Source organism: Ovis aries, chromosome X, assembly GCF_016772045.2.
Source record: "Ovis aries strain OAR_USU_Benz2616 breed Rambouillet chromosome X, ARS-UI_Ramb_v3.0, whole genome shotgun sequence".
In the NCBI taxonomy this organism is placed as follows: Eukaryota; Metazoa; Chordata; class Mammalia; order Artiodactyla; family Bovidae; genus Ovis; species Ovis aries.
This window is the reverse complement of record NC_056080.1, coordinates 6,715,289-6,740,674: the sequence shown is the minus strand read 5'-3', so window position 1 is coordinate 6,740,674 and position 25,386 is coordinate 6,715,289. Positions and strand designations below refer to the sequence as shown.

The 25,386-nt window shown below is 54.3% G+C and overlaps 2 protein-coding genes across 21 annotated transcripts in view; one reads left to right on the top strand and one right to left on the bottom strand.

The window, feature by feature from the left end:
* The window catches only part of CRLF2 (cytokine receptor like factor 2), a 35,511-nt gene extending 33,801 nt beyond the window's left edge, over positions 1–1,710 (bottom strand). The window contains exon 1 of the mRNA XM_060407563.1: positions 282–1,710. The gene's annotated coding sequence lies outside the window, so the exon portion shown is untranslated. The remainder of the gene's footprint in view (positions 1–281) is intronic.
* LOC101115509 (granulocyte-macrophage colony-stimulating factor receptor subunit alpha) overlaps positions 754–25,386 on the top strand; it is a 35,383-nt gene continuing 10,750 nt past the window's right edge. For 7 of the 20 annotated variants that reach the window (XM_060408345.1, XM_060408342.1, XM_060408346.1 and 4 more), the window contains exons 1-13: positions 754–1,168; positions 1,370–1,474; positions 2,258–2,465; positions 3,232–6,920; positions 9,224–9,710; positions 17,076–17,174; positions 18,355–18,497; positions 19,866–19,989; positions 21,187–21,313; positions 21,408–21,580; positions 21,982–22,115; positions 23,943–23,972; positions 25,134–25,269. In XM_060408345.1, the coding sequence (XP_060264328.1) occupies positions 9,443–9,710; positions 17,076–17,174; positions 18,355–18,497; positions 19,866–19,989; positions 21,187–21,313; positions 21,408–21,580; positions 21,982–22,115; positions 23,943–23,972; positions 25,134–25,269 (1,234 nt within the window). In that variant the 5' untranslated portion in view covers positions 754–1,168; positions 1,370–1,474; positions 2,258–2,465; positions 3,232–6,920; positions 9,224–9,442. Of the gene's footprint in view, positions 1,169–1,369; positions 1,475–2,257; positions 2,466–3,231; positions 6,921–9,223; positions 9,711–11,163; positions 11,381–17,075; positions 17,175–18,354; positions 18,498–18,692; positions 18,837–19,865; positions 19,990–21,186; positions 21,314–21,407; positions 21,581–21,981; positions 22,116–23,942; positions 23,973–25,133; positions 25,270–25,386 lie in introns of those variants that run through there. The other 13 variants (XM_060408348.1, XM_027963315.2, XM_060408344.1 and 10 more) reach the window with 12 other exon arrangements.

Sequence of the window (25,386 nt, the reverse complement as noted above, 5' to 3'; positions counted from 1 at the left end):
CTGCATTGACAGGACGGGTCTTTACGGACTGAGCAGGGTGAATGGGCTCATAGAAACCCCACGCTCTTTCCGCCCAGCCATAACGACACTTCTGCTTGGCCAAAGATGCGTTCCTGATAATCAGTGCCGATGGGAGGCCCCTTGCAAGGGCAGCAAGGCTCCTTGGACGCCAGCTGGCCTAGATCGGGCTTGCAGAGAGCGCTACCGACCCCTAGTGACGAAGACTTCCAAACTGCGCCAAGACCACCCGCACTTCCAACCACCCCCCATCGCCCGCTCACCCAGCAGCTTAAAGAGCCCGGGGTGGGGACAGACCGCGCCCAGCTCCACCCGGCGGGACCGGAGGGCACAGGCTTTCGGGGCAGCTCAGGGCTTGCTAAGTCAGAAGGCGGAGGGTGGTTTAGTCAGTGTGGGTAGAAAAGTTTCTGTTCAGCCGCTCAGTCGTGTCCCGCTCTCTGCGACCCCATGGACTGTAGCACGCCAGGCCTCCCTGTCCATCACCAGCTCCGGAGCTTGCTCAAACTCATGTCCATCGAGTTGGTGATGCCATCCAACCATCTCATCCTCTGTCGACCCCTTTTCCTCCTGCCTTCAATCTTTCCCAGCATCAGGGTCTTTTCCAATGAGTCAGCTCTTCGCATCAGGGGGCCAGGGTATTGGAGCTTCAGCTTCAGCACCAGTCCTTCCAATGAGAGCTGTTGCCAGGGCGGAATCTGGAAGTTTCGGTCACTAGGGGTCAGCAGCGGTCCTTGCAAACCCCGCGCAGGCGCGCAGGCGTGCTCCGGCGCGTCCGGGTCTTTGTGACCCCCCCACCCGGGCAGACTGCACCCCGCCGGGCTCCTCTGGCCGTGGGGGCGGTTCCAGGCGGGCATACTGGGTCTTGGAGCCACTGCCTCCTCCAGGAGAGCTGGACTCCACAGACAGAAAGTGAAAGTGGAGCTGGGCCCCGTGGGTGCGGGGCGCTGGGGAAACAGAGGGCGCAGAGATGCGAGCCTGGGGGGCGGGGGGCGCGCACCGCGGTCTAACGCCCGGGAGACGCCGGGGTGCCGAGATGCTGGGCCAGGAATGTCTCCCGGGGGTGCAGCTCAGAGGTGGCCCACGAGGCTCCCGTGGAGTGCTCGTCCCGCACGAGACTAAGGCCTGGCCTCTGCGTCTCCAGGAGCTGCAGGTAAGGAGGTCTCATAGTGCGTTTAATCATTTTACTTCTGTGCTGGGTCTTCCTTGCTGCACGCCGGCTTTTCTCTAGTTGAGGCGAGCAGGGTCGGGTGGTTGGAGGGGGGCGTGCAACCTCTTTGTGCGATGCGCGGGCTTCGTTGGGGCTCACGGAATGAGGATTTTTTTTTTTTTTTCTTGTTTTTTCCTGAACCAGGGAGTGAATCAATCGGTGTCTCTTGCATCGGCAGGCGGATTCTTAACCACTGAGGCACCAGGGAAGCCCCAAGGAGGTCATGTTTTCCATTGGCTATCATTGAAGGTGCGGGTCCCAGGGGGCTTTGGTTTGGAGATTGCTTTTTGTCTTTTTTTTTTTTTTGGCCACTTTGCAGCCAGTGGGATCTTAGTTCCCCGACCACGGGTTGAAGCTGTGCCCCCAACTGCGGTGGAAGCGCAAGAGTCGTAAGCCCTGGACCGCCAGGGACCTGCGGTTGTTTGGGGATTTCTGACTGTGCGTCGGGAGGGTTCTCAGCGCAAGCTGGGCAGGGACGCCGTTCTGTGCACCCTTCCGCGTCCTCCGTCTGCCCAGCGTTTGCTGCACGTGATGTATGACTGTGTCCTCCTCTGGGGGTGGCTTGCTGTGTTTTCTGTAGTCTCTCCGTCATCTTTAATGTCTGTGGAGGCGTTTCTGTTTTTTCTGCAAACTAGGGCAGGAGGTGAGGAAGCAAGAGTCTTACCTATTTTTTATTTTTGCAGTATTTGTTCATTTGGCCATGCCAAGCCCTTGGCTGTGGCAGGCAGGCTCTTTGGTCTTTAGTTGCTACATGTGGGGTCTAGTCCCCTGAACCAGGGATCGAACCCAGGCCCTCTGCTCTGGGAGCTCAGCGTTTTAGCCTCTGGACCAGCAGGGGAGTCCCCACTCTTCCCTTTCTAAGAATGCTTCTTGCTTATCTACTGACCTTCCACTTTCTACAGACAATGTATTTTTTTTTTCAAATTGTTTTCCATTATAGGTTATGACAAGATGTGTCCGTATTTCCCTGTGTTACAGGGTAAATCCTTGCTTTCACATATTTAATGTAAGATACTTCTGCTTCCCTCGTAGTTCAGTCGGTAAGGAATCTGCCTGCAATGCAGGAGACCTGGTTTGATCCCTGGGTGGGGAAGATGCCCTGGAGAAGGGAGAGGCTGCCCACTCCAGTGTTCTTGCCTGGAGAATCCCGCGGACAGAGGAGCCTGGCAGGCGGCTACAGTCCACGGGGTCGCAGAGAGTCGGACACGACTGAGAGGCTAGACCGCCGCCGCCATAGGAGGTATTGAATAGAAGTCCCCAGCCGTACAGTGGGCCCGTGTTGGTTATCTGTTTTAGGTATAGCACTGCGTGTATGTCCATCCCAATCTCATTTACCCCACCCCCCGCCCCCCGCTTGCAACTGCAAATCTGTGCGTCCGTGAGTCTGTTTCAGAGACAAGTTCGTTTGAGTCATATTTTAGCTTTCACATCCAAGCGATATGACGGGATGTTTGTGTGACTCACTTCCCTTAGCGTGATTTCCTCTGGGTCCAACTCTGGGAGCCAACTCTCAGGCTACAAAGGGCCTTATTTCATTCTTTTTCGTGGCTGAGTAATATTCCGCTGCGCGTATGGACCGCATGAGTACTATTCCGCTGCGTGTATGGCCCACGTCTCATTTAACCCATTCCTCCACTGATGAACGCTGAGGTTGCTTCCGAGGGTGGGTTTTTTTTTAATTAATTAGTTTACTGTTCTGACCGCCCTGGGTCCGTGTTGCTGTGTGCAGTTTCTCTCCGGGTGCGGGGCCCAGGCTGTGGAGTGCCCTTCAGTACTTGGGGCTTATGTGCTTAGTTGCTCTGTGGGATGTAGGGTCTTCCCTGACCACGGATGGAACCCGTGCTCCCTGCTTTGGAAGGCGGTGTCTTTACCACTGAGCCACCAGGGAAGGCCTGAGTGTTCGTTTTTTAAGAGTAGATCTTACTTGTGTCTTCTGACTTTAAATATCGTATCTATGCATATATATCCATGTATATATAAACATTCCAGATTATTTCCCGTTATAGGCCTCGCTGGCGGCCCACACCGTAAAGAGTCTGCCTGCAAGGTAGGAGACCCGGGTTCGATCCCTGGGTTGGGGAGATCCCCTGGAAAAGGCAATGGCAACCCACTCCAGTAGTCTTGCCTAGAGAATCCCATGGATGGAGGAGCCTGGCGGGCTGCAGTCCGTGGGGTTGCTGAGAGTCGGACACGACTGAGGGACTTCACGTAAACCTTGTTACAAGACTTTAATATTGGCGCCTGTGCTATACACTAGATCGTTGCTGCATAATTTATACAAGGTACAGAGTATAGCTCCCGGCGCTGCCCAGGAGCTCCTCGTGTTTCATGTACTCTGCATATAGCTGCGTGTATCTCTTAATGCCACACTCCCAGTTTATCAGCCCTTGGCCGACCACAAGTCTGTTCTGCCTGGCTGTGAGTCTGCTTCTGCTTTGTAGGTAACTTCTTGTGTGTTTTTGTGTGTGTCTCTCTCTCTTTTCGATTCCACACATAAGCTGTATCAGGCGATATTTGCCTTTTTCTGTGTGACGCATTCCGCTAGCACGGGCATCTCTGGGTACGTCCGTGTTGCTGCCAGCGGCGTCATTTCATTCTTTTCCGTGGCTGAGTGATGCTCCGCTGTATGTGTGGACCACGTCTTCTCTATCTGCCCAAGCAGTCGAAGGGCTCCATCGTTGCTTCCGAGGTGTCTGGTTCTCATTTAGTCGCTCAGGCGTGTCCGACTCTTTGCAACCCCACGGACTGCAGCCCTCCGGGCTCCTCTGTCCATGGGACTCTCCAGGCAAGAATACTGGAGTGGGGTGCCAGTCCCTTCTCCAGGGGAATCTTCCCAACCCAGGGATGGAACTTGGGTCTCCCGCATTGGCAGGCAGATTCTTTACGGCTGAGCCGCCTGGGAATACTCCTCAGCCGTAAAGAAGAATGCAATAGTGCCATTTGCAGCCACAGGGATGGACCGAGAGGTTATCATACTGAGTGAAGTAAGTCAGACAAAGACAGATGTCGTGTGCTTTCGCTTATATGCGGCATCTAAAAAATGATGCAAATACATTTATTTATAAAATGGAAACAGGCTCACAGACTTAAAAAAAAGCCTTATGCATGCCAACCTAGGGCTTCCCCGGAGGCTCAGACGGTAAAGAATCTGCCTGCAGTATGGGGGACCTGGGTTCCGTCCCTGGGTCGGGAAGATGCCCTGGAGGAGCGCATGGCAACCCGCTGCAGGATTCTGGCCCGGAGCATCCCCATGGACAGAGGAGCCTGGTGGGCTGCAGTCCGTGGGGTCGCAAAGGGTCAGACACGACTGAGTGGCTAACGCCTTCACGTCTGGTGGCTGCCGAAAGAGAGTGAAGGGGAGGGTAGATTAGGAGTTGGATATTCGCACATTCACGCCGCCGCTGCTGCTGCTGCTGCTGCTCAGTCGCTTCAGTCGTGTCCGACTCTGTGCGACCCCAGAGACGGCAGCCCACCAGGCTCCCCCGTCCCTGGGGTTCTCCAGGCAAGAACGCTGGAGTGGGTTGCCATTTCCTTCTCCAATGCATGAAAGTGAAAAGTGAAAGGGAAGTCGCTCAGTCGTGTCCGACTCTTCATGACCCCATGGACTGTAGCCCACCAGGCTCCTCCGTCCATGGGATTTTCCAGGCAAGAGTACTGGAGTGGGGTGCCACTGCCTTCTCCAATTCACACTACTGTACATGAAATAAATAAGCAATAAGGGCCTGCTCTATAGCACAGGGAACTATGTTCACCGTCATGTAATAACCTATAGTGGAAATGAATCTGAAAAAAATACATGTGTGTGTGTATATATGTCTATGTTACTGAATCACTTTGCTCTACAGCTAACCCTAACCCAATCTCAGTAGTCAGCTATGCTTGTGTTGGGCTTCCCTGCTGGCTCAGGTGGTAAATGCCTGCCTGCAATGTGGGACACCCGGGTTGGATCGCTGAATCGGGAAGATCCCCTGGAGAAGGCAACGGCAACCCACTCCAGTGTTCTTGCCTGGAGAATCCCATGGACAGAGGAGCCTGGCAGGGGGCTACAGTCCACGGGGTCGCAGAGAGCCGGACACGACTGAGCTGCTAATATTTTCACTGCACTTTCACACTCCAATTAAAAAACACTAAAATGGGGACTTCCCTGGCGATTCACTGGTTAAGCCTGCAAGCTTCCACTTTACGGAGGGGGGTTACAGGTTCGATTCCTGGTCGGGGAACTAAGATCTTGCAGTCCTCTTGTATGGCCAATAATAATAATAGATAAAATGAAACTTAAAGAAAAGAAAAAAAAAACAACAAAACACCAGCGCAGCCTTCTTGCCGCCTGAAGATCTTTGTCCTGGAATCTGGGAGGAAGTGAAGCCAGCTCTCACCCACCCCCCCCCCCCCACCCCCACCCGCTCCGCAGCCTTGAGTGTGAGGTCCGGCTCAGCCCATCAGGAAGTTGAGAAACTGTGAGGTTGTTTGGAAATGTGTCTCTAGTATCTGGTTTCTTTTCTGGGAAAATCGATGTTACGACTTCGTGGGCTCCACGCCTGCCCACCCTCCCACCAGACGCTGGCTCTCTGAGATCCTGCCGCCCACACCTCCGTTTTTTCTCGGGAAGTGGCGCTGACCCCGCTTACCCATGACTCCTTTTCTTCCCTGACCCGGAGGAGAGTCTGGGAAGGGGGAAACGTGGGATTCTGGCGGGTGAGCGCGTGGGGAGGAGCTGCTGTCAGCAGAAAGGGCAAAGAGGCACTGTCCTTAAGTGCCCGCGCCGAGCTGGTCAGCCTCAGCCGCCTGGCGCCTGGGGCTGGACGAGTCTCCGATGGGGGGCGTCCTGGGCCCTGTGTGGGGTGTGGAGGGGTGTCCTTGGGCTCCCCTCATCGCACGCCTGGGGGACCCTCTGACCCCATCGCGTTCACAGCCAGAATGTCTCCAGACGTTGTTATACTTCCCCTCAGAGGGTAAAGTCCTCCCTGTCTGTGAGCCACAGGCATAGGTGCATACGTGGATGGATGGGTGGGTGGAGGGATAGATGGGTGGATGGATGGATAGATGTATGGATAGATAGATGGGTGGGTGGGTGGATAGATAGATAGAAGTATGGATAGATACGTGGACGGATGGATACATGGATGGATGGATGGATGGATGGATGCATCAGTGGATAGGTAAATGGATGGGTGGAAGGATGGATGGATGGGTGGATGGGTTGGTGGATGGATGGATGAATGAATGGGCAGATAGATACACGTGTGTACGGATGGACGGATGGATGGATGGATGCATGGGTGGGTGGGTGGGTCGGTAGATGGATGGATGACTGAGTGGGCAGATAGACACGTGTGTGTACGGATGGACGGATGGCTGGATGGGTACCTGGATGACTGGATGGATGCGTGGATGGATTGGTAGATGGGTGGATGAGTGAAGGGATGGGTCGGTAAGTGGGTGGATGGATGGGTGGACACGCACATACACGAGGCTTAATAGGTGAATGATGGCATAACTGTGCTAATCACAGAGAATAGAGACGGACAGGAAAAGCGGCCGAGAGACCGTTAGACTATCACGTGTCTGCTCAGGGTTCCTGAGCCTCAGCACTGCTGACACCTGCGGCTGGACGTGTCTCTGATGTGGGGAGTCCTGTGCGCTACGCGGTGAGGAGCAGAAGCCAAGGCCAGTTGGACGAAAGATGTATGGCAGTGTAAGCAAATTTTAAAATCTACAGTGGAGTAAAATTTTATTATTCTAAAAATACGCAGTAGCCAACAGGGATCTCCTGTACAGCACAGGGTACTGTACTTTCGTTCGGGTTCACAGATATATCTTCCTTTTCAGATTCCTTTCCATTATAGGTTGTTACAAAGTTTTGCGTATAGTACCCTGTGCTTCCCAGGTACTCTAGTGGTAAAGAAGCCACCTGCTAATACAGGAGACAGAAGACAGTCGGGTTGGATCCCTGTGTGGGGAAGACCCCCTGGAGGAGGGCGTGGCAACCCACTCCAGTGTTCTTGCCTGGAGAATCCCAGGGACAGAGGAGCCTGGCGGGGCTACAGTCCACGGGGATCGCAAAGAGTTGGACACGACTGAGAAACTTTGCATGCTTGCACGCATATGCACACATATGGATAAGTGCATGACTTTGCGGTACACCTTGAACACAGCCCTGTATATGAACTCTACTTCAAGGAAAAAAAATTTTTTTTAACATGCAGATCAGAAAAGAGAAGTACAAGTATATCCATCTGCAGATGGCTGTTACGTAAAGAAAATCTTGATGAGAATCCACTAAAAAATATATATATATATATCTTAGAACTAATGCCCAGATTTGGCCTGGCAGCAGGGTATAAGATTCAGACACACACACGAGTCCGGTGAGCCATCCGAAAAAAGAGAAATTCAGGAAAAAAGTCTATTTGCAGCAGCATCCGAAAGATGGAAATATGTCCATTTCTTGTTGTTTTTCCGCTGCTAAGTCTTTTTTTTTAAAACTGGAGGCTAATTACTTTACAATAGTGTATTGGTTTTGCCATACACTGACATGAATCCGCCACGGGTATACATTTGTTCGCCATCCTGAACCTCCCTCCCCATCCCATCCGTCAGGGTCATCCCAGTGCGCCAGCCCTGAGCACCCTGTCTCATGCATCGAACCTGGACTGGGGATCAGTTTCACATGTGATAATTTACATGTTTGAATGCTATTGTCTCAAAGCATCGCACCCTTGCCCTCTCCCACAGAGTCCAAAAGTCTGTTCTTTACATCTGTGTCTCCTTTCCTCTTGTGTATAGGGTTATCGTTACCCTCTTTCTAAATTCCATATATTTGCACTAATATACCATATTGGTGTTTTTCTCTCTGACTTACTTCACTCTGTATAATAGGCTCCAGTTTCATCCACCTCATTGGAACTGATTCAAATGCATTCTTTTCAATGGCTGAGTAATACTCCATTGTGTATCTGTACCGCAGCTTTCTCATCCGTCCGTCTGCCGATGGACACCTAGGTTGCTTCCATGTCCTGGCTATTATAAACAGTGCTGCGATGAACATTGGGGTCCACGTGTCTCTTTCAGTTCTGGTTTCCTCGGTGTGTATGCCCAGCAGTGAGATTGCTGGGTCATATGGCAGTTCTATTTCCAGTTTTTTACGGAATCTCACAGTTAACCTTTCAGTTCAGTTCAGTCGCTCAGTCGTGTCCGACTCTTTGTGACCCCGTGAATCGCAGCACGCCAGGCCTCCCTGTCCATCACCAACTGCCAGAGTTCACTCAGACTCATGTCCATCGAGTTGGTGATGCCATCCAGCCATCTCATCCTCGGTCGTCCCCTTCTCCTCCTGCCCCCAATCCCTCCCAGCATCAGAGTCGTTTCCAATGAGTCAACTCTTCGCATGAGGTGGCCAAAGTACTAGAGCTTCAGCTTTAGCATCATTCCTTCCAAAGAACACCCAGGGCTGATCTCCTTTAGGATGGACTGGTTGGATTTCCTTGCAGTCCAAGGGACTCTCAACAGTCTTCTCCAACACCACAGTTCAAAAGCATCAATTCTTCGGCACTCAGCCTTCTTCATAGTCCAACTCTCACATCCGTACATGACCATAGGAAAAACCACAGCCTTGACTAGACGGACCTTTGTTGGCAAAGTAATGTCTCTGCTTTTCAGTTTGCTATCTAGGTTGGTCATAACTTTCCTTCCAGTGAGTAAACATCTTTTAATTTCATGGCTTCAATCACCATCTGCAGTGATTTTGGAGCCCCTAAAAATAAAGTCTGACACTGTTTCCACTGTTTCCCCATCTATTTCCCGTGAAGTCATGGGACCAGATGCCATGATCTTCGTTTTCTGAATGTTGAGCTTTAAGCCAACTTTTTCACTCTCGTCTTTCACTTTCATCAGGAGGCTTTTTAGTTCCTCTTTGAGCCCTAAGGGTGGTGGTATCTGCATATCTGAGGTTATTGATATTTGTCCCGGCCATCTCGATTCCAGCTGTGCTTCTTCCAGCCCATGCAGGTCAGGAAGCAACAGTTAGAACTGGACATGGAACAACAGGCTGGTTCCAAATAGGAAAAGGAGTACGTCAAGGCTGTATATTGTCACCCTGCTTATTCAGTTTATATGCAGAGTACATCGTGAGTTAACCTTTAATAAAGGGTAAAAGGTATTGTGTGGGGAGGGGGGAGAAAAAAATAAAAACCCAAGCCTCAAATAGAGACAGTGAAAATGGGAACTTGCGTGCGCTGTGTTACAGGGACCGCCCACTGGCCAGCAGCCCCTGTAAGTCGGGGGTCGCTCTGGAGGACTCTGTCCCCCAGGCCCTCTGCCCCGTTCTGCAGCCTCTCTGCACACTGTCCTGAAGGACTCGTAGGTGCCACCCAGGACCAGGCACCATCTCCTTTACTCTCGTTCGCCTTGTCCGCACACCCTGCTGGGAGCTGGGAGCCGGTCTGGGAACACGCCAGGGCGACGAAGATGAGAAAAAGCACAGAAGGTAAAAACCAGACCTAGAACAGGTCTCAGTGGGACCTTCAGTCGCACACACTGGAGGGAGTCAGTAGGGGAAAGACAGTGTTGGCATCTTGACAGGCTTACGGGGAATCTAGAAAAAGGGCAGAGATGCTCTTACTTGCAAGGCAGAAATAGAGAGACAGACGCACGGACTCTGAGGGGCGGAGGACGGGGTGGGACGGATTGGGAAATGGAGGTTGACGGGTATACACGATTGTGGTGTGCGTGCTAAGTTGCTGCAGTCATGTCTGACTCTGTGACCCCACAGACTGTAGCCTGCCAGGCTCCTCTACGCGAGGGATTCTCCAGGCAAGAATACTGGAGTGGGTTGCCATTTCCTCCTCCAGGGGGTGGTCCTGACACAGAGATCAAGCTCGTGTCCCTTAACGTCTCGTGCGCTGGCAGGCAGATTCTTTACCACTAGCACCACCTGGGAAGCTCACATTGATACTGAAACTCTGTAGGCAGTAGATCCTTATACATACTTACATACACACTACATGGGTTAGTACGCGTATTGATACTATGTCTATAGCAGATAAGGAGTCAGGACCCACTGCAGGGGACTCCACTCAGGGCTCTGTGGTGACCTAAATGGGAAGGAAATCTGATAAAGAGGGGATACACGTATACGTATGCTGAAACTCCAGTACTTTGGCCACCTCATGCGAAGAGCTGACTCGTTTGAAAAGACCCTGATGCTGGAGGGATTGGGGGCAGGAGGAGAAGGCGGCGACAGAGGATGAGATGGCTGGATGGCATCACCGACTCAATGGACCTGAGTTTGAGCGAGCTCCGGGAGTTGGTGATGGACAGGGAGGCCTGGCGTGCTGCAGTCCATGGGGTCGCAGAGAGTCGGACACGACTGAGCGACTGGACTGAACTGAGATGAGGGGACCCACCTGGTACCTGGTGTACTTGGGGAGCCTTCTGGTCCAGTTCCTGGGAAGACGACCCTCCTGTGATGAAAATGGTTGCTGAGGTGGGTTCAGTGGTAAAGGACCCTCCCGACAGTACAGCAGACGGGTTCGATCTCCCATCAGGGATACAATCCCATGTTCCGTGGAGCAGCTAAGCCTGCGCGTCACGACTGCTGGAACCCGGGGCCCCTGGAGCCCACGCTGCACAGGAGAAACCTCTGCAGCGAGAATCCTGTGTACCACAGCTACAGAAAACCACAGCATGGTCAAAAAATCAAATAAATAAAATACAAAAAAAATTAAAATGGTCAGTGACACCTGGTCCCTGACCTGAGAAGATCTGGTGAAGCGTCTGGTCCAACTCTTAAGAAGACAACCTTCTCCACGTGAGTGATGGGCGGGGGTGTGGAGACCAGACGACCCGCCTGTCTCAGTTCCTCCTAGTGGCAGGCGTGGCGAGGGGAGGGAATCGAGGAGGAGGAAAGAGGAACCCGGCCGAAGGCGTCTGGTTGTGCCGTCCACGGGCCATCACCGTCGGGTGAGGAAGAGAGGCGTCAGGACGCGCAGATGTGGCAGCCTCGCGGGAGAGCGATGGGGACTGCAGGTTGGCAGATGCGAGATGGGGTGTGTGTGTCGCAGGGGAGGGGTGGAACCCGGTCCCCCTCGACCCCCGGCGTCCTCGAAAGTGCCATTTTCCTGCTTCTGTTGCTGCCGTTGATGGCGGGTGCTCCAGGTGGGTCAGAAAAAGTGCTCTGCTGTGGGCTAAGTTACTTGAGTCGTGTCCGACTGTTTGCGACCCCATGGACTGTAGCCCTCCCAGGCTTCTCCAGGGGATTCTCTGGAGTGGGTTGCCATGCCCTCCTCCAGGGGGATCTTCCTGACCCAGGGGTCAACCCTGGGTCTCCTGCATGGGCAGGCGGATTCTGTAACGAGCGCACCACCTGGGAAGCCTTTCGGATGCGGGGCGCCCAGGCAGACAGTGTGACCGGTGAGCAGTAACCGGCGGGCGCTGCATTCTCAGGTCCGAATGCGCCTGCGGGGAGTTGGCCAGGTTGGGGTGGGCGATTTTGGAGTTCCCCGGGCCAGCCCGTGCCTGTCGGGATTGGAATGAGACTTGGGTTTGCAAACTGTGTGTGCTGCAGTGATGGGGGTCCGTCGGGGTTACAGGTGCTGCCTGGGACGCTGGCATTGTGTTCTGTGTGGCTCAGCTGGTAAAGAATCCGCCTGCAGTGCAAGAGACCCTGGTTTGAGTCCTGGGACGGGAAGGTCTGCTGGAGAAGTGAAAAGCTACCCGCTCCAGTATTCTGGCCAGGAGGATCCCATGGGCTGTATATGTATAGTCCACGGGGTCACAAAGAGTTGGACACGACTGAGCGACTCTGACTCACACACTCCCTGGCACGCGTAAAAGCACGGTGAGCTCCATAGGCAAGCTCGTGCAAGGGTCTCCGTTGGAGCGGCTTCCTGGTTACCCAGCCCCCTCCCCAGGGTGTGTCCTGAATCTGAAAGATGGTGTCAGCCCCTCCAACATGGTTGTAAAACTGAAATGGGGAAAGAAAGCACGGCCTGGTGATCACCAAAACAAGAAGGGAAAGCGGGCATGAAAAGCAAAGGATGACTCAATTCCATGTATAGGAAGCGTAGTCCATGGAGGCAGAAAGTCGCTTCGTGGTTGGAGGGGCCGGGGGACGAGAGCTGGAGGCGTCTCCCTTGGGGAGACGGGAAGGTTCTGCAACCAGGCTTTGCGGATGTGCTGAGTGTCGCCGAGTTGTACAAGGGGGCTTCCCTGGAGGCTCAGTGGTAAAGAATCCGTCTGCCGATGCAGGAGACATGAGTTCCATCCCTGGTTCGGGAAGCTCCCCTGGAGAAGGAAGTGGCAACCGACCCCAGTGTTCTTGCCTGGAGAATCACCATGGACAGAGGAGCCTGGGGGGCTGCAGTCCATGGGGTCGCAGAGAGTCGGACACGACTTAGTGACTGAACACACTGGCTTGCATCCCGTGTGAATTTAGCCTGAATTTTTTTTTTTTTTAAAGGGAAAAATTAAGTGAAACAGCGATGAGATTTCTGTGGATTTCGGTCTTCTGACCACTTCTGTGAGGCTTCTGGAAGTGCCTCGTAGGATGGGAGTGTCAATTAAACCAGGGATTGGCTGAATAAGATACATCATGTTATTCAGCCGCTCAGTCGTGTCTGACTCTTTGCGACCCCAGGGACTGCAGCACGCAGGCCTCCCTGTCCATCACCAACTCCTGGAGCTTGCTGAAACTCATGTCCCTTGAGTCGGTGAGGTCATCCAACCATCTCATCCCCTGTCGTCCCCTTCTCCTCCCGCCTTCAATCTTTCCCAGCATCAGGGTCTTTTCTAATGAGTCAGCTCTTTACATCAGGTGGCCAAAGGGTTGGAGCTTCAGCTTCAGCATCAGTCCTTCCAGTGAATATTTAGGAGCGATTTCCTTTTGGATGGACTGGTTGGATCTCCTTGCAGTCCAAGGGACTCTCAAGAGCCTTCTCCAGGATCTTGACACATCACGGTCCTGACTATTTCACACTCCTTGCAGAATCTCCTTCGGAGGTTTTCTCACAATCCTTGACCAGAAGCCGGGGTTCTGCGATGAACTGATGATTTAAAGCGAGCCACTTTTGGGGATGGATTTCTGTGTCCCTTTGTGGTATATGAGAACTCTTTTTTTTCAGCCAGGGTTACAGCAGTTTCTGGTTTTTGCTCCATCACGATGAGCAGGAAGCTGACGGGAGTTCAGTGCACAGGAAGTTAGTGAGGAAGCTGCGGTGAAGGGTGTTGATGAGTCCGGTGGGTGAGGGGGGTCGCGTGGGTAACCCCTCTGCGTGTCCACCCCCGACCACCACCCGGAGGCCGGTACGACGCTCTGCCCTGCGGAGGAGAAAGCTGGACTCAGGGAGCTTGATAAGACAGGTGCTGCCGTCACCAAGGAGGTGGGGAGATGGGTCAGGCTGTGGTTCCCTCCCCCCACCGCCCTGCACCCACGGCCTGTCCCCCTCATCTCCCGTTAAGCAAAGCTCAGACCGCAGACATTTCGCAAATTGCAGATGTGAAAATCCAAGAGCTGTGGGGGGGTGTTGATTGAGGAAGATCCTCCCGGAGAGGTTCCGGGGTGCCTCAGGCAGACAGCCACACCCCCTCCCGAGTGCAGGAAGCAGCCTCCCCCCACGGGTGGGGATCAGACAGCAGACCCCCGAGAAAGACGAAGTCTGTGTGGGGCAGGGTCTTGGGGGGACAGTCCCTGGGGCAGGGGAACAGGAGATGACGGTCAGGTGGGAAAGTTGGAACCGCTCTGGTGGGTGGTTTGGTTTGGTTTGGTTTGGTTTGGTTTTTCCTCTGTGATGTCCAGTGAGGTTCCCTGGGGGGACGGGGTTGAAGGTGAGTGGGCAGGAATCTGAGGCTGGGTGCCTGTCCCCAGGTGTGCTGACGGACAGGTGTCCCTGTCCTTAAGGAGGGAGGGTGTTTGTGGCCCTCCACGCTTGGCATCCAGCCGAGAGGACCTTGTGAAAACGCAGACGGTCTGAGTGAGTCTGAGAATAGAAGGCGGCAGAGGATTAAACGTAGGAGGCCAAGGGAACTCATTAGCAGAGACGCTGGGGCTGTCACGCGGGGTGGGAGCTTCTCGGGTGGCTCAGCAGTTAAAAAAAAAAAAAAAGTGTCTGCAAGGCAGAAGATGCAGGAAGTGCCGTAGGTTCGATTCCTGGGTCGGAAGATGCCCTGGAGGAGGGCATGGCAACACTGCAGTGTTCTGGCCTGGAGAATCCCATGCACGGAGGAGCCGGGCAGGCTGCAGTCCACGGGCTCGCAAGGGTCAGATATGACTGAGTGACTCAGCGGGAGGGGCTGGTCTGGAGCGCGTGCAGGGTCAGCAGAGCGCGACCGCCGTGAACGGGCCTCCGAGACATCACCCGGGGGGACTGGGCGTGCGAGCGCAGCTGGGGTGCGGGGACCTGGGGGGGTCTTTGCCAGTGGAGACACCCACGGGAGCCAAGAGGTTCCCCCAGGGTAGACGCCTGTGTCGCCAGATGGGAGACACGGGCCAAGAATAGGATGCCGTGAACGCGGGCCGGTGGTCTGCGGGGTGGTGTGTCCCACAAGGGGGCCCGAGAGCCTCAGGGGAGGGTGGACGAAGCCCCCTGGGTGGGGACTGAAGGCACTGAGCTGGACGTGCGTCCGAGATGCAAGGTCCTTGCAGCAGAGCGGAGCTGCAGCTGAGTGGAGGCGTGGAAGACGGTGTGTGAGGACCACAGGGAGGAAGGGAAGATGGAAGGAGACCCGAACGATGCAGGGATGCAGGGAAGGGGAGAAAAAGAAGGGAGAGATGGAGGGAAACAGGCAAGGAGGGAAGAAGATCGGAGGGGGAAAAAAGAAAAACAGAAAACCCTTGTCATTCATCAACATCAACCCCCAGGAAAGGAACTCCACAACAGACAGAAGCCACCTTCAGACCGAAAGAGCCCATAAACCCAAGGACGTGATAGAAAATAGGGCCGTGCCTGGCAAAATAGACACAGAGAGGCAGAAACCTTGGGGAAAAGGTGGAGTTCAAAGGATGGGATTCCCGGGAGCACAAAGACATGAGGGGGTCTGCAAGAACTGAGCTCAAGACAAATGGAGATTTGCGCTGTAGACAAATTGAAAGGCACGTTGCTAGTGGTAGCAGTACCGGAAAGGGATCAGCACGTCCCAAAGCAGCCGGGTCTGATTCCTGGTGGCCCCGTGGACGCGAGCCCCGCCAGGCTCCTCTGTCCGTGGGAGGGGTTCTCCAGGCGGGAACGCTGGGGCGGGTTGCCGCGCCCTCCTCCAGGGGCATCTTGCCGGCCCAGGAATCGAAACCTAGTCTCCGGCATTGGCAGCCGGGCTCTTCACCACCTGAGCTACCAGCAAAGCCCAACCGAGAAACGCTGCTGGGGAATCGGTGGGCACGTCCGCGGCTGCTACCCCAAACGCAGCTGCACAATCGGGGGTTTTCCCTAGAGTGTGGCTTTGTGGGGGATAGAGCACGGCACCTTGGTAGTTTTTATTTTCTTTTTAAGTTTAATTTTTTGATTTTTATATTTTTGCCCGAGATGTGTGGCATGTGAGATCCTAGTTCCCCAACTAGTGATGGAACCGGAGCCCACTGCGTGGGAAGCTCGCCATCTTAACCCCTGGACTACCAGGGAAGTCCCTAAATTTTTTCTTTAATGTTAGTCGAGTTTACTTGCTTAGGGCGAGCGTAGGTTTGCAGAAACACGAGGTTCGGAAAGTGTTGGGAATTCCTGCCTACCCACTTCCTCCTGCAGTTAGTTCCCCAGTGATGGACGCCAAGCGTCAGTGTGGAACGCCTCTTACAATTGATGGAGCAAGTCTGACGCCATATTCTTGACTCAAAGTCACAATTTGCACCAGGGGTCACTCTTGCTGTTGTCCAAAACTTTGGCCACCAGATGCGAAGAACTGCCTCATTGGAAAAGACCCTGGTGCTGGGAGAGATTGAGGGCAGGAGGAGAAGGGGGAGACAGAGGATGAGATGGCTGGATGGCATCACCGACTCGATGGACATGAGTTTGAGTGAACTCCAGGTGTTGGTGATGGACGGGGAGGCCTGGCGTGCTGCAGTCCATGGGGTCACAAAGAGTCGGACGCGACTGGGCGAGTGAGATGAGCTGAACTTGCGGTTGGATCTTCTGTGGGTTTGGACAAATGTGTGATGGGCTGTATCCATCATTACAGCAGAATATTTCCGCTGCCCTAAAAGTTTCCTGCACCTGTTCATCCCTCCTGTTCTCAGAACCCCTGAGAACCACTGATGCTTTCTCTATCTGCATGGTTCTTCACCTGCTCAGTCGAGTCCGACTCTCTGGGACCCCATGGGCTGTAGCCCACCAGACTCTCTGGGACCCCATGGGCTGTAGCCCACCAGACTCTCTGGGACCCCATGGGCTGTAGCCCGCCAGACTCCTCCGTCCATGGGATTCTCCGGGCAGGAATACTGGAGTGGGTGGCCATCCCCTCCTCCAGGGGATCTTCCCCACCCAGGGATCGAACCAGAATCTCACGTCTCCTGTGTTGGCAGGCAGATTCTTTACCACTACGCCACCTGGGAAGCCCTTGCACTTTGAACCCTTTTTTTCAAATTGTCTTTTTAGTTAATTTATTTTTTTTAGCTGCAGCGTGTACCATGGGGGATCTTGGGACACCGATCGGGGATCCCCTGCAGTCCCCTGCGATGGGAAGACAGGGTCTTAACCACTCTAATCAAGTGACCCAAGCTGCTGGCCAGGTCAGCGTGCCGATGCTGACCATCACTCTGGAGAGAGTCCTGTATTGTTGGTTTTTTTCTTTTCCCCCCCATCTCCCTGGGGAAACATCACTGGTGTCCACATCAAGAGTCCCACGAAGGCTGGTTTTTCTCTCCCCGCAGACCTGCATCATCTGGGCAGCCCCACGAGTCTCCTGGCGACGGCTTTCCTCCTCTCTGTGGTGCTCGACTCCGCGTGGCTCCTCACCCAGGAGCAGCAGGGTGAGTACGTGGATGTGCCTGACCTCTTTCTGCTTCCCCCATTCCCCTGACTCCAGCTTCAGGGACACATGCCTGTCAGTGCAGTTCAGTCGCTCAGTCGCGTCCGACTCTCTGCGACCCCATGGACTGCAGCACGCCAGGCCTCCCTGTCCATCACCAACTCCTGGAGTTCACTCAGACTCATCTCCATCGAGTCAGTGATGCCATCCAGCCATCTCATCCTCTGTCGTCCCCTTCTCCTCCCGCCTTCAATCTTCCCCAGCACCAGGGTCTTTTCAAATGAGTCAGGTCTTCACATCAGGTGGCCAAAGGATTGGAGTTTCAGCTTCAGCATCAGTCCTTCCAATGAATGTTCAGGACTGATTTCCTTTAGGGTGGACTGGTTGGATCTCCTTGCAGTCTGAGGGACTCTCAAGAGTCTTCTCCAGCACCACAGTTCAAAAGCATCCATTCTTCAGCCCTCAGCTTTCTTTAGGGTCCAGCTCTCACATCCATTCACGACCACTGGGAGAACCACAGCCTTGACTGGACGGGCCTTTGTTGGCAAGCCTGTGGCTGTGTCTGGTTTCATGATTGTCCGTCTCTTCAACAGTCTGCTGGCATCATTCCTCCTGTGTGCTCACCCCTTGTGGTGATGTGAACGGTCCCCCTCCCCTCCTGCAGGCACAGCTGCTAGTGCCCGACTCCCTTCCCGTGACGAGATGGGATTAGCTCGCCTCTGCTCCTTCTCGCTCGGCTGGTCTTCATTTATTTTCACAGTAGACGTCTCCACTGGGCCTGCCCTGGTGGCTCAGTGGTAAAGAATCTGCCTGCAGTGAAGGAGACACGGGTTCCATCCCTGGGTCGGGAAGACCCCGCTGAAGGAGGGCATGGCAACCCACTCCCGTGTTCTTGCCTAGAGAATCCCACGGACAGAGGAGCCTGGTGGGCTGCAGTCCGGGGGGTCACAAACACTCAGACGTGGCTTAGTGACTGTACAGCAACAGAGACGTCTCCACTTGGAGAAAGGGGCAGGGAGGAGAGACGGGACAGAGGGTAGGGGACAAAGAGGATTTGGCAGAGGTGGGTGGCAGTGATCCCCAACGCCGATCTTTGCTTGCAAGACCTGAGACGAATTGCTTAAGTGGGCGTGGAGTTGGGAAAAGGGGCGTTTCTTGATTCCTGAGGTCACGTCTTGCAGATCTCCCAGCCGTGAAGCCAGACGCCAGTCTAAATGTGAAGTTTGACCCACAGACGACGAAGCTGACTTGGGACTGCAAGGAAAACACCACCTATGGGGAGTGTGCACTGATTCACAAGGAGAAGGGACTGATTAAGAAAAAGGTAAGGTGGCTTGGCGATGAGGTTGAGCAAAGTCCGGGAGACGGTGAAGGACAAGGGAGGCCCGGCGTGGCTGCGGTCCATGGGGTCACAAAGAGTCGGACGTGAGTGAGCCACTGAGCTACAACAACGAGGTCGATTGCACAGGCCCCATTGCTGTCCTTTGTAGACCTCTCCCACTCCAGTACTCTTGCCTAGAAACTCGAATGGACGGAGGAGCCTGGTGTCCACGGGGTCGCAAAGAGTTGGACACGACTGAGCGACTTCACTTCTCAGCAAGCATGAGAGAGTGACCTGGGGATACGTCAAGGAAGTCACGGTTCGAGCTTCACCTCATGCCCAGTATGTGTTCAGTAGGCTGACTCCCTGGGGGAGCCATGTTCTTTTTGCTCAGTTGGTCCCCATGCTGCACTTGATCCTGAGAAAGAAATAGCATTCGCTCCGCCTGTGGCATGGAATCAAAGTAAACAGACTGCCTTGGATACAGTCTAAACAGGACACTCCTGAGGGAATGATGCCTGTGAGATAAGGCAGGAAAAGTCAGTCCCGTAGAAGTGGGTATGGGGACTTCCCTGCTGGTGAAGACTTTGAGTTTCCAGTAGAGGGGGTTGTAGGTTCAGTTCCCGGGTCTGGAAACTAACATTCCCACAGGCTGCACGGTGTTGCCAAAAACACAAGGAGGGGATGTGTGAGGTTCCAAAAAAAATTTAAAGCGATGAGGGCGCACAGAACAGGCCAACCTGCATCCCTTGGGAGTTTGTGAGAACGAGAGGCTCCCAGACCTCACCCGGGAATCGTGTAACCAGACTGTACGTTTTCACAAGCTCGCTGGCGAGCTCCAGGCGGGTTCGGAGGGAGGTTCAATATGTATGCTTTTAGCCGACTCACACTGTTGCAGCAGAAACTAACAGAACATTGTAAAGCAATGTGCTTCTCCCTTCAGTCCCGTCTGACTCTCTGTGACCCCATGGACTGCAGCCCACCAGGCTCCTCTGTCCGTGGGATTCTCCGGGCAAGAATACTGAAGAGGGTTGCCAGGCCCTCCTCCAGAGGATCTTTGCGACCCAGGGATTGAACCTGGGTCTCCTGTATTGCAGGCGGATTCTTTACCCACTGAGCCACCTGGGAAGCCAAAAGCCATTATACTCCAATTAAAAATATATATAAATATTTTTTTTTCTTAAAAAGGTGAGCTCTGAACACTGACTTTCTGAACCTTGCTAGCGGGCCTCTTCTCAAAGAAGGTACCTGGGTGAGACTTCACACAGGGAGGTGTTTGTCGTGACCAGGGTCAGCGCAGGAGCAAAGACCGAGGAGGACGAGAGGAAAGAGGACAGGTTCTTAACCCACTGGCTGGTTGCATCTCTCCAGGTCAAACACAGTGATTGCCAGTGCACATTTCCAGACTGCTCTCTGCACGGGGGAGTCACGCTCACCGTTGAAGTGAGTGTCAACCAGAGACGGCTTTCAGAGATGCTGGTCTACACTAACCCAGGTAGGGAGAGCACGGGCCGGGGTGACCCTTCTCCTCCCCGCGAGCATTCAGACTCCCTTGTTCCGCCTTTTTCCGTTTGATGGACATATTCTTGACACACAGGGATTGTGTATGTCTGAGGATTTTTTTGGCTCTGTTTAGTCATTTTGGTGATTTTCTTTTTGGCCGTTCCTTTGCCGCTTGTGGAATCTGACTTCCCTGACCGGGGATGGAACCCAGGCCCACAGCAGTGAAAGTGTGGCGCCCTAACCAGGGGACCGCCAGGGAGCTCCCACATTTGCTGTTTGGATGCGTGCATGCCTTCTGAAGTGCTACCAGCTAAGAAACAGCCAAGGAACAGGAATCCAGTTCTTCGAGCTGTTCACGTGCCTATTCTCCTGCGTGTGTTTTTGCTGCTTGGGTTTTTTTTTTTGTGGTGAGAACCCTTCAGGGATCTTCTCTCTTCCGTTCAGTTCATTCACTTCAGTTGCGTCCGACTCTGCGACCCCATGGACTGCAGCACGCCAGGCCTCCCTGTCCATCACCAACTCCCGGAGCTTGCTCACACTCGTGTCCATTGACTCAGTGACGCCATCCACCCATCTCATCCTCTGTCGTCCCCTCCTCCTCCCGCCTTCAATCTTTCCCAGCATCAGGGTCTTTTCCAGTGAGTCGGCTCTTCGCATCAGGTGGCCAAAGCATTGGAGTTTCAGCTTCAGCATCAGTCTTTCCAATGAATATTTAGGACGGATCTCCTTTAGGATGGACTGGTTGGATCTCCTTGCAGTCCAAGGGACTCTTAAGAGTCTTCTCCAACACCTCAGTTCAAAAACATCCATTCTTTGGCACTCAGCTTTCTTTATCATCCAGCTCTCACATCCATATGTGACTACTGGGAAAACCACAGCTTTGACTAGACGGACCTTTGTCGCCAAAGTAGTGTCTCTGCCTTTTAATATGCTGTCTAGGTTGGTCATAGCTGTTCTTCCAAGGAGCAAGCGTCTTTTAATTTCATTTCCTTTCTCTTAGGGAATTTCAAGCGGACGATACAGTATTGTCAACTGTATCCGCCAGCATGGGTGTTAGACCCCTGGAACGTTGTCTTATTTTTTTTGGGGAAGAGTCTGAGGAGGACTGGTATTGATTCTTCTTTGAAGCATGAAGCCATCGGGTCCATCCCTCTTTAAATGCCATTGTTTTCTTTCTGTCCCTTCCCAGGTAAGGAGGGCACAGCTGCCGAAAACTTCTCCTGTGTTATCTACGACGCGGATTTCATGAACTGCAGCTGGGCCAAGGGCCGAGCGGCTCCCGACGACGTCCAGTATTTTTTGTACGTGCGATCAAAGTAAGTGTAGACCTCATGTAGACAACCCTGGGAGATGCCTTCAGGAAGGGAAAAACTGCCCTGATGGTTCTCTGAACGTTTGGGGACCTGACAGGAAAAGAATCGAGAGGGAATGTCCTCGTTACCTGAAAGACTCGGGGACGCACGTGGGATGTCACCTCCGAGACCTCTCGGGGTTAACGTCGTACAGTTACTTCCTGGTTAACGGTACCAGCCAAGAAGCAGGAATCCAGTTCTTTGACTCAGTTTTGCTGCTAAAGGAAATAGGTGAGAACAACCACCCGGAATTTAAAACCACTGCTTAGTTAGATGTGATGGAATTTGTGTAGGCATCTGCATGGAAATTCCTGGAAAGGCTGTGATAAATGACCACAGACTGGGAGGCTTAAAACGATGGGGATGGATTGTCCCAGGGCTCTGGAGGCCAGAAATCTTGGTCCCTTGTGCAGCGTCTGAAACAACCCCCGCTCCCACGTCTGTGTGCTAGCTCCTGGTGACAGCCAGCAGCCCTTGGCTTATACATGAATTATTGCAGCTTCTGAACCTGCGCCCTCCTCCCGGTGAACTCGGGAGCTCCCCTTCGTGTCGGGATGGGAGAAAGGGGTCTCCCCTCCGTGGACCAGGGGAGGCGTTCCGCATCAGAGGTGCCGCCGGGGGTCTCGTTACAGAGCAGTACAACCCACCTGACAATATCAGCGTCCAGTGCAATGCGTCCCACTGCCTCATCCAGTGGGAAAAGCCCAGGACGCGACAGGCACGGTCCAACAGGGAGCTCCAGTACCAGCTGGACATCGAGAGATGGGTAAGCGGGCTCGGCGCCGGGCAGGGCAGTGAGGCTCAGGGAGCCTGGCAGCCAGCCCCGCAGGGCAACCAGAGGAGCGGGGGCACGAGAGGGGGGCGCAGACGGGTGAGCGTCGGGGAAGATCCAGGGCCCAGGGGCGCGGAACTGCTGGGCGCCGGGGGAATCCAGGGTGTGCGCCAAGGCCCCTGGGCCCGGTGTGGACGGGGTGAGCCATCCGAAACCTGCTTGGCTAGACCCAGTGTAGACAAGGCTCTTTGGCTCCAACCCCACATGGCGACCCATCTTAGATGCGAGCCCTCTAATCCAAGGCCATCAGAACCCAGTGTAGACGGGGTGAGCTGTCAAACCCATCTGCCTAGACCCAGTGTAATCAATGATCCTCAGTTCCAGCATACATGGGAACCGATTTTAAACAAGAGCCCTGTACTCCAAGTCAGCTGGACCCAGTGTAGACAGGGAGAGACCCTCTACTCACGGCCCCCTGGACCCAGTATAGACACGGACACACCCTCTCCTCACGGCCCCCTGGATGCAGTGTAGACACGAGAGACCCTCTACTCACGGCCCCCTGGACCCAGTATAGACACGGACACACCCTCTCCTCACGGCTCCCTGGACGCAGTGTAGACACGAGACGCCTCTCCTCACAGCCCCCTGGACCCAGTGTAGACACGAGAGGCCGTCTCCTCACGGCCCCCTGGACCCAGGGTAGACACAAGAGGCCGTCTCCTCACGGCCCCCTGGACCCAGTGTAGACACGAGACGCCCTCTCCTCACGGCCTCCTGGACCCAGTGTAGACACGAGAGACCCTCTCCTCACGGCCCCCTGGATGCAGTGTAGACACGAGAGACCCTCTACTCATGGCCCCCTGGACCCAGTATAGACACGGACACACCCTCTCCTCACGGCCCCCTGGATGCAGTGTAGACACGAGAGACCCTCTACTCATGGCCCCCTGGACCCAGTATAGACACGGACACACCCTCTCCTCACGGCTCCCTGGACGCAGTGTAGACACGAGAGGCCGTCTCCTCACGGCCCCCTGGACCCAGTGTAGACACGGAGACACCCTCTCCTCACGGCCCCCTGGACCCAGTGTAGACACGAGAGGCCGTCTCCTCACGGCCCCCTGGACCCAGTGTAGACACGAGACGCCCTCTCCTCACGAACTCCTGGACCCAGTGTAGACACGAGACGCCCTCTCCTCACGGCCCCCTGGACCCAGTGTAGACACGGAGACAACCTCTCCTCACGGCCCCCTGGACCCAGTGTAGACATGAGAGGCCGTCTCCTCACGGCCCCCTGGACCCAGTGTAGACACGGAGACAACCTCTCCTCACGGCCCCCTGGACCCAGTGTAGACACGAGAGACCGTCTCCTCACAGCCTCCTGGACCCAGTGTAGACTCGGAGACGCCCTCTCCTCACGGCCCCCTGGACCCAGTGTAGACATGGAGATGCCCTCTCCTCTCGGCCCCCTGGACCCAGTGTAGACAGTGTGGACCCTCTCCTCACGTCCAGCCTGACCCAGTGTAGACACTGAGATCCTGTCTTCTCCAAGCCCATGTGGGTTCTTAGTAAGATCCACCTGCAGGTCAGTTTCCTAAGGAGCCCTGCAGCAGCGCCACCCTCTGTCCTGTGGATAGGTTTCCCCCTTCTTGTGATGCCAACTCCCGCTTGGGAAGAATATAAGGGGCTCAACCCTTTGTTGGCCACTCTTGGTTTTGTTTTTTGTTGACTTCCTGGAAAGGCGAGATGGGGTGAGATCTATTAGCAGTTTCAAAATGGAGAAAAGTCAATATTCTGTTTTGCTTTGTTTTTTCCTAGCGTGACACCAGCAGCAGCAGAAGTCAGCTGGTGAGTGACAGTGCTGACCCAGCATCACCCTTGTAGTTCAATCCTGCCTGGGTGTGGGCATGCCCAGGCGCTTCAGTCGTGGCCGACTCTTTGTGACCCCATGGACTGTAGCCCACCAGGCCTCTCTGTCCCTGGGACTCTCCAGGCAACCATACTGGAGTGGGTTGCCATGCCCTCCTCCAGGGGAATCTTCCTGACCTGAGGATCGAACTTGCATCTGCCTACGTCTCCCGCATCACAGGTGGATTCTTTACTCACACAGCCTCCAGGGAAGCCCCAGTTTAATCATACAGTAGCCGTCAATGGACACACACCAACTGACGTTGTTCCAGCGGTGGCCTGGATGGGGATGACATAAAAGTCAGATGATGGGGTTTCCCGAGAGCTGTGGTCTGCGATGTTTTTGGTACCAGGGACCAGCTGTGTAGGAGACAGATTTTGCATGGACAGCGAGGGATGGTTTGGGGTGATTTAAGAAGAAGAAGAAGAAGATGGTTTAAGGATGATTGAAGAGCGTCGCGTTTACTGTGCACTTCGCGTCTGTTATTGCCTGAGCTCTACCTCAGGTCTTGAGGCCTTAGGTCCCAGAGGCTGAGGACCCCTGCCTTTGCACATCATCTGGGCAGTGCTATAGCGGCACCCCTAGGTACCACTGGGGTGGGGCCTCCCCCTTCTATCCATGCTGGTCCAGGAAATACTCCTTGAAGTATCACAGAGGTGATTGCCTCCCTCAAAACTCCTCTCGAGGTTGGTCATCAGAGTACTTTTTGTTGATTTTTTTCTGAGCTTCACCACCACTGTGACCTCGGTATCATCCCCTGTCCGATGAGGAACGTGAACTCGGTCCTCTGAACATCCTTCGCGGGGCCGTCATCCGTCTGTGGGTCTGTGCACATCCTCTTCAGCTCGTGAACTGTTGCTGTGTCTGTCCTGAACGATCCCAGAAGCCCCAGGAGTAGCCACTCAGAAAATGCAGGACGATCACCCACTCTATTTATCTGAGCGTCTCTCTGAACTATTCAGGACGCAAATTACAACATTCACGCCCAGATTGGGAGGCTGTGGGCTTAAATTTACCACTTCAGTTGGGCAACTGAAAACACACAGCCCTCACTCTTTCTCAACACAGGTGGCACCTCTAACTTTCTGCTTTCTCCAAAGATTGTAGTATTTGGTGACTCCGGGAACAGATACAACTTTCCGAAGCCGGGATCCAAAGCAAAACATACTGTGAAGATAAGGACGGCGGACGCCCGGAAAGCCCGCTGGGGTGCCTGGAGCCCGCCCGTTGAGTTCGGTAGGTGTCCTGAGACCGTGCCCGGACAGGTGCTGGCATTCTGAGGCCTTCTCTGAGCCGTTCTGGGAAGAGTTCCCGTCCCCGAGCCCCTGGTGACACTGTCCCCCTGGCGTCAGC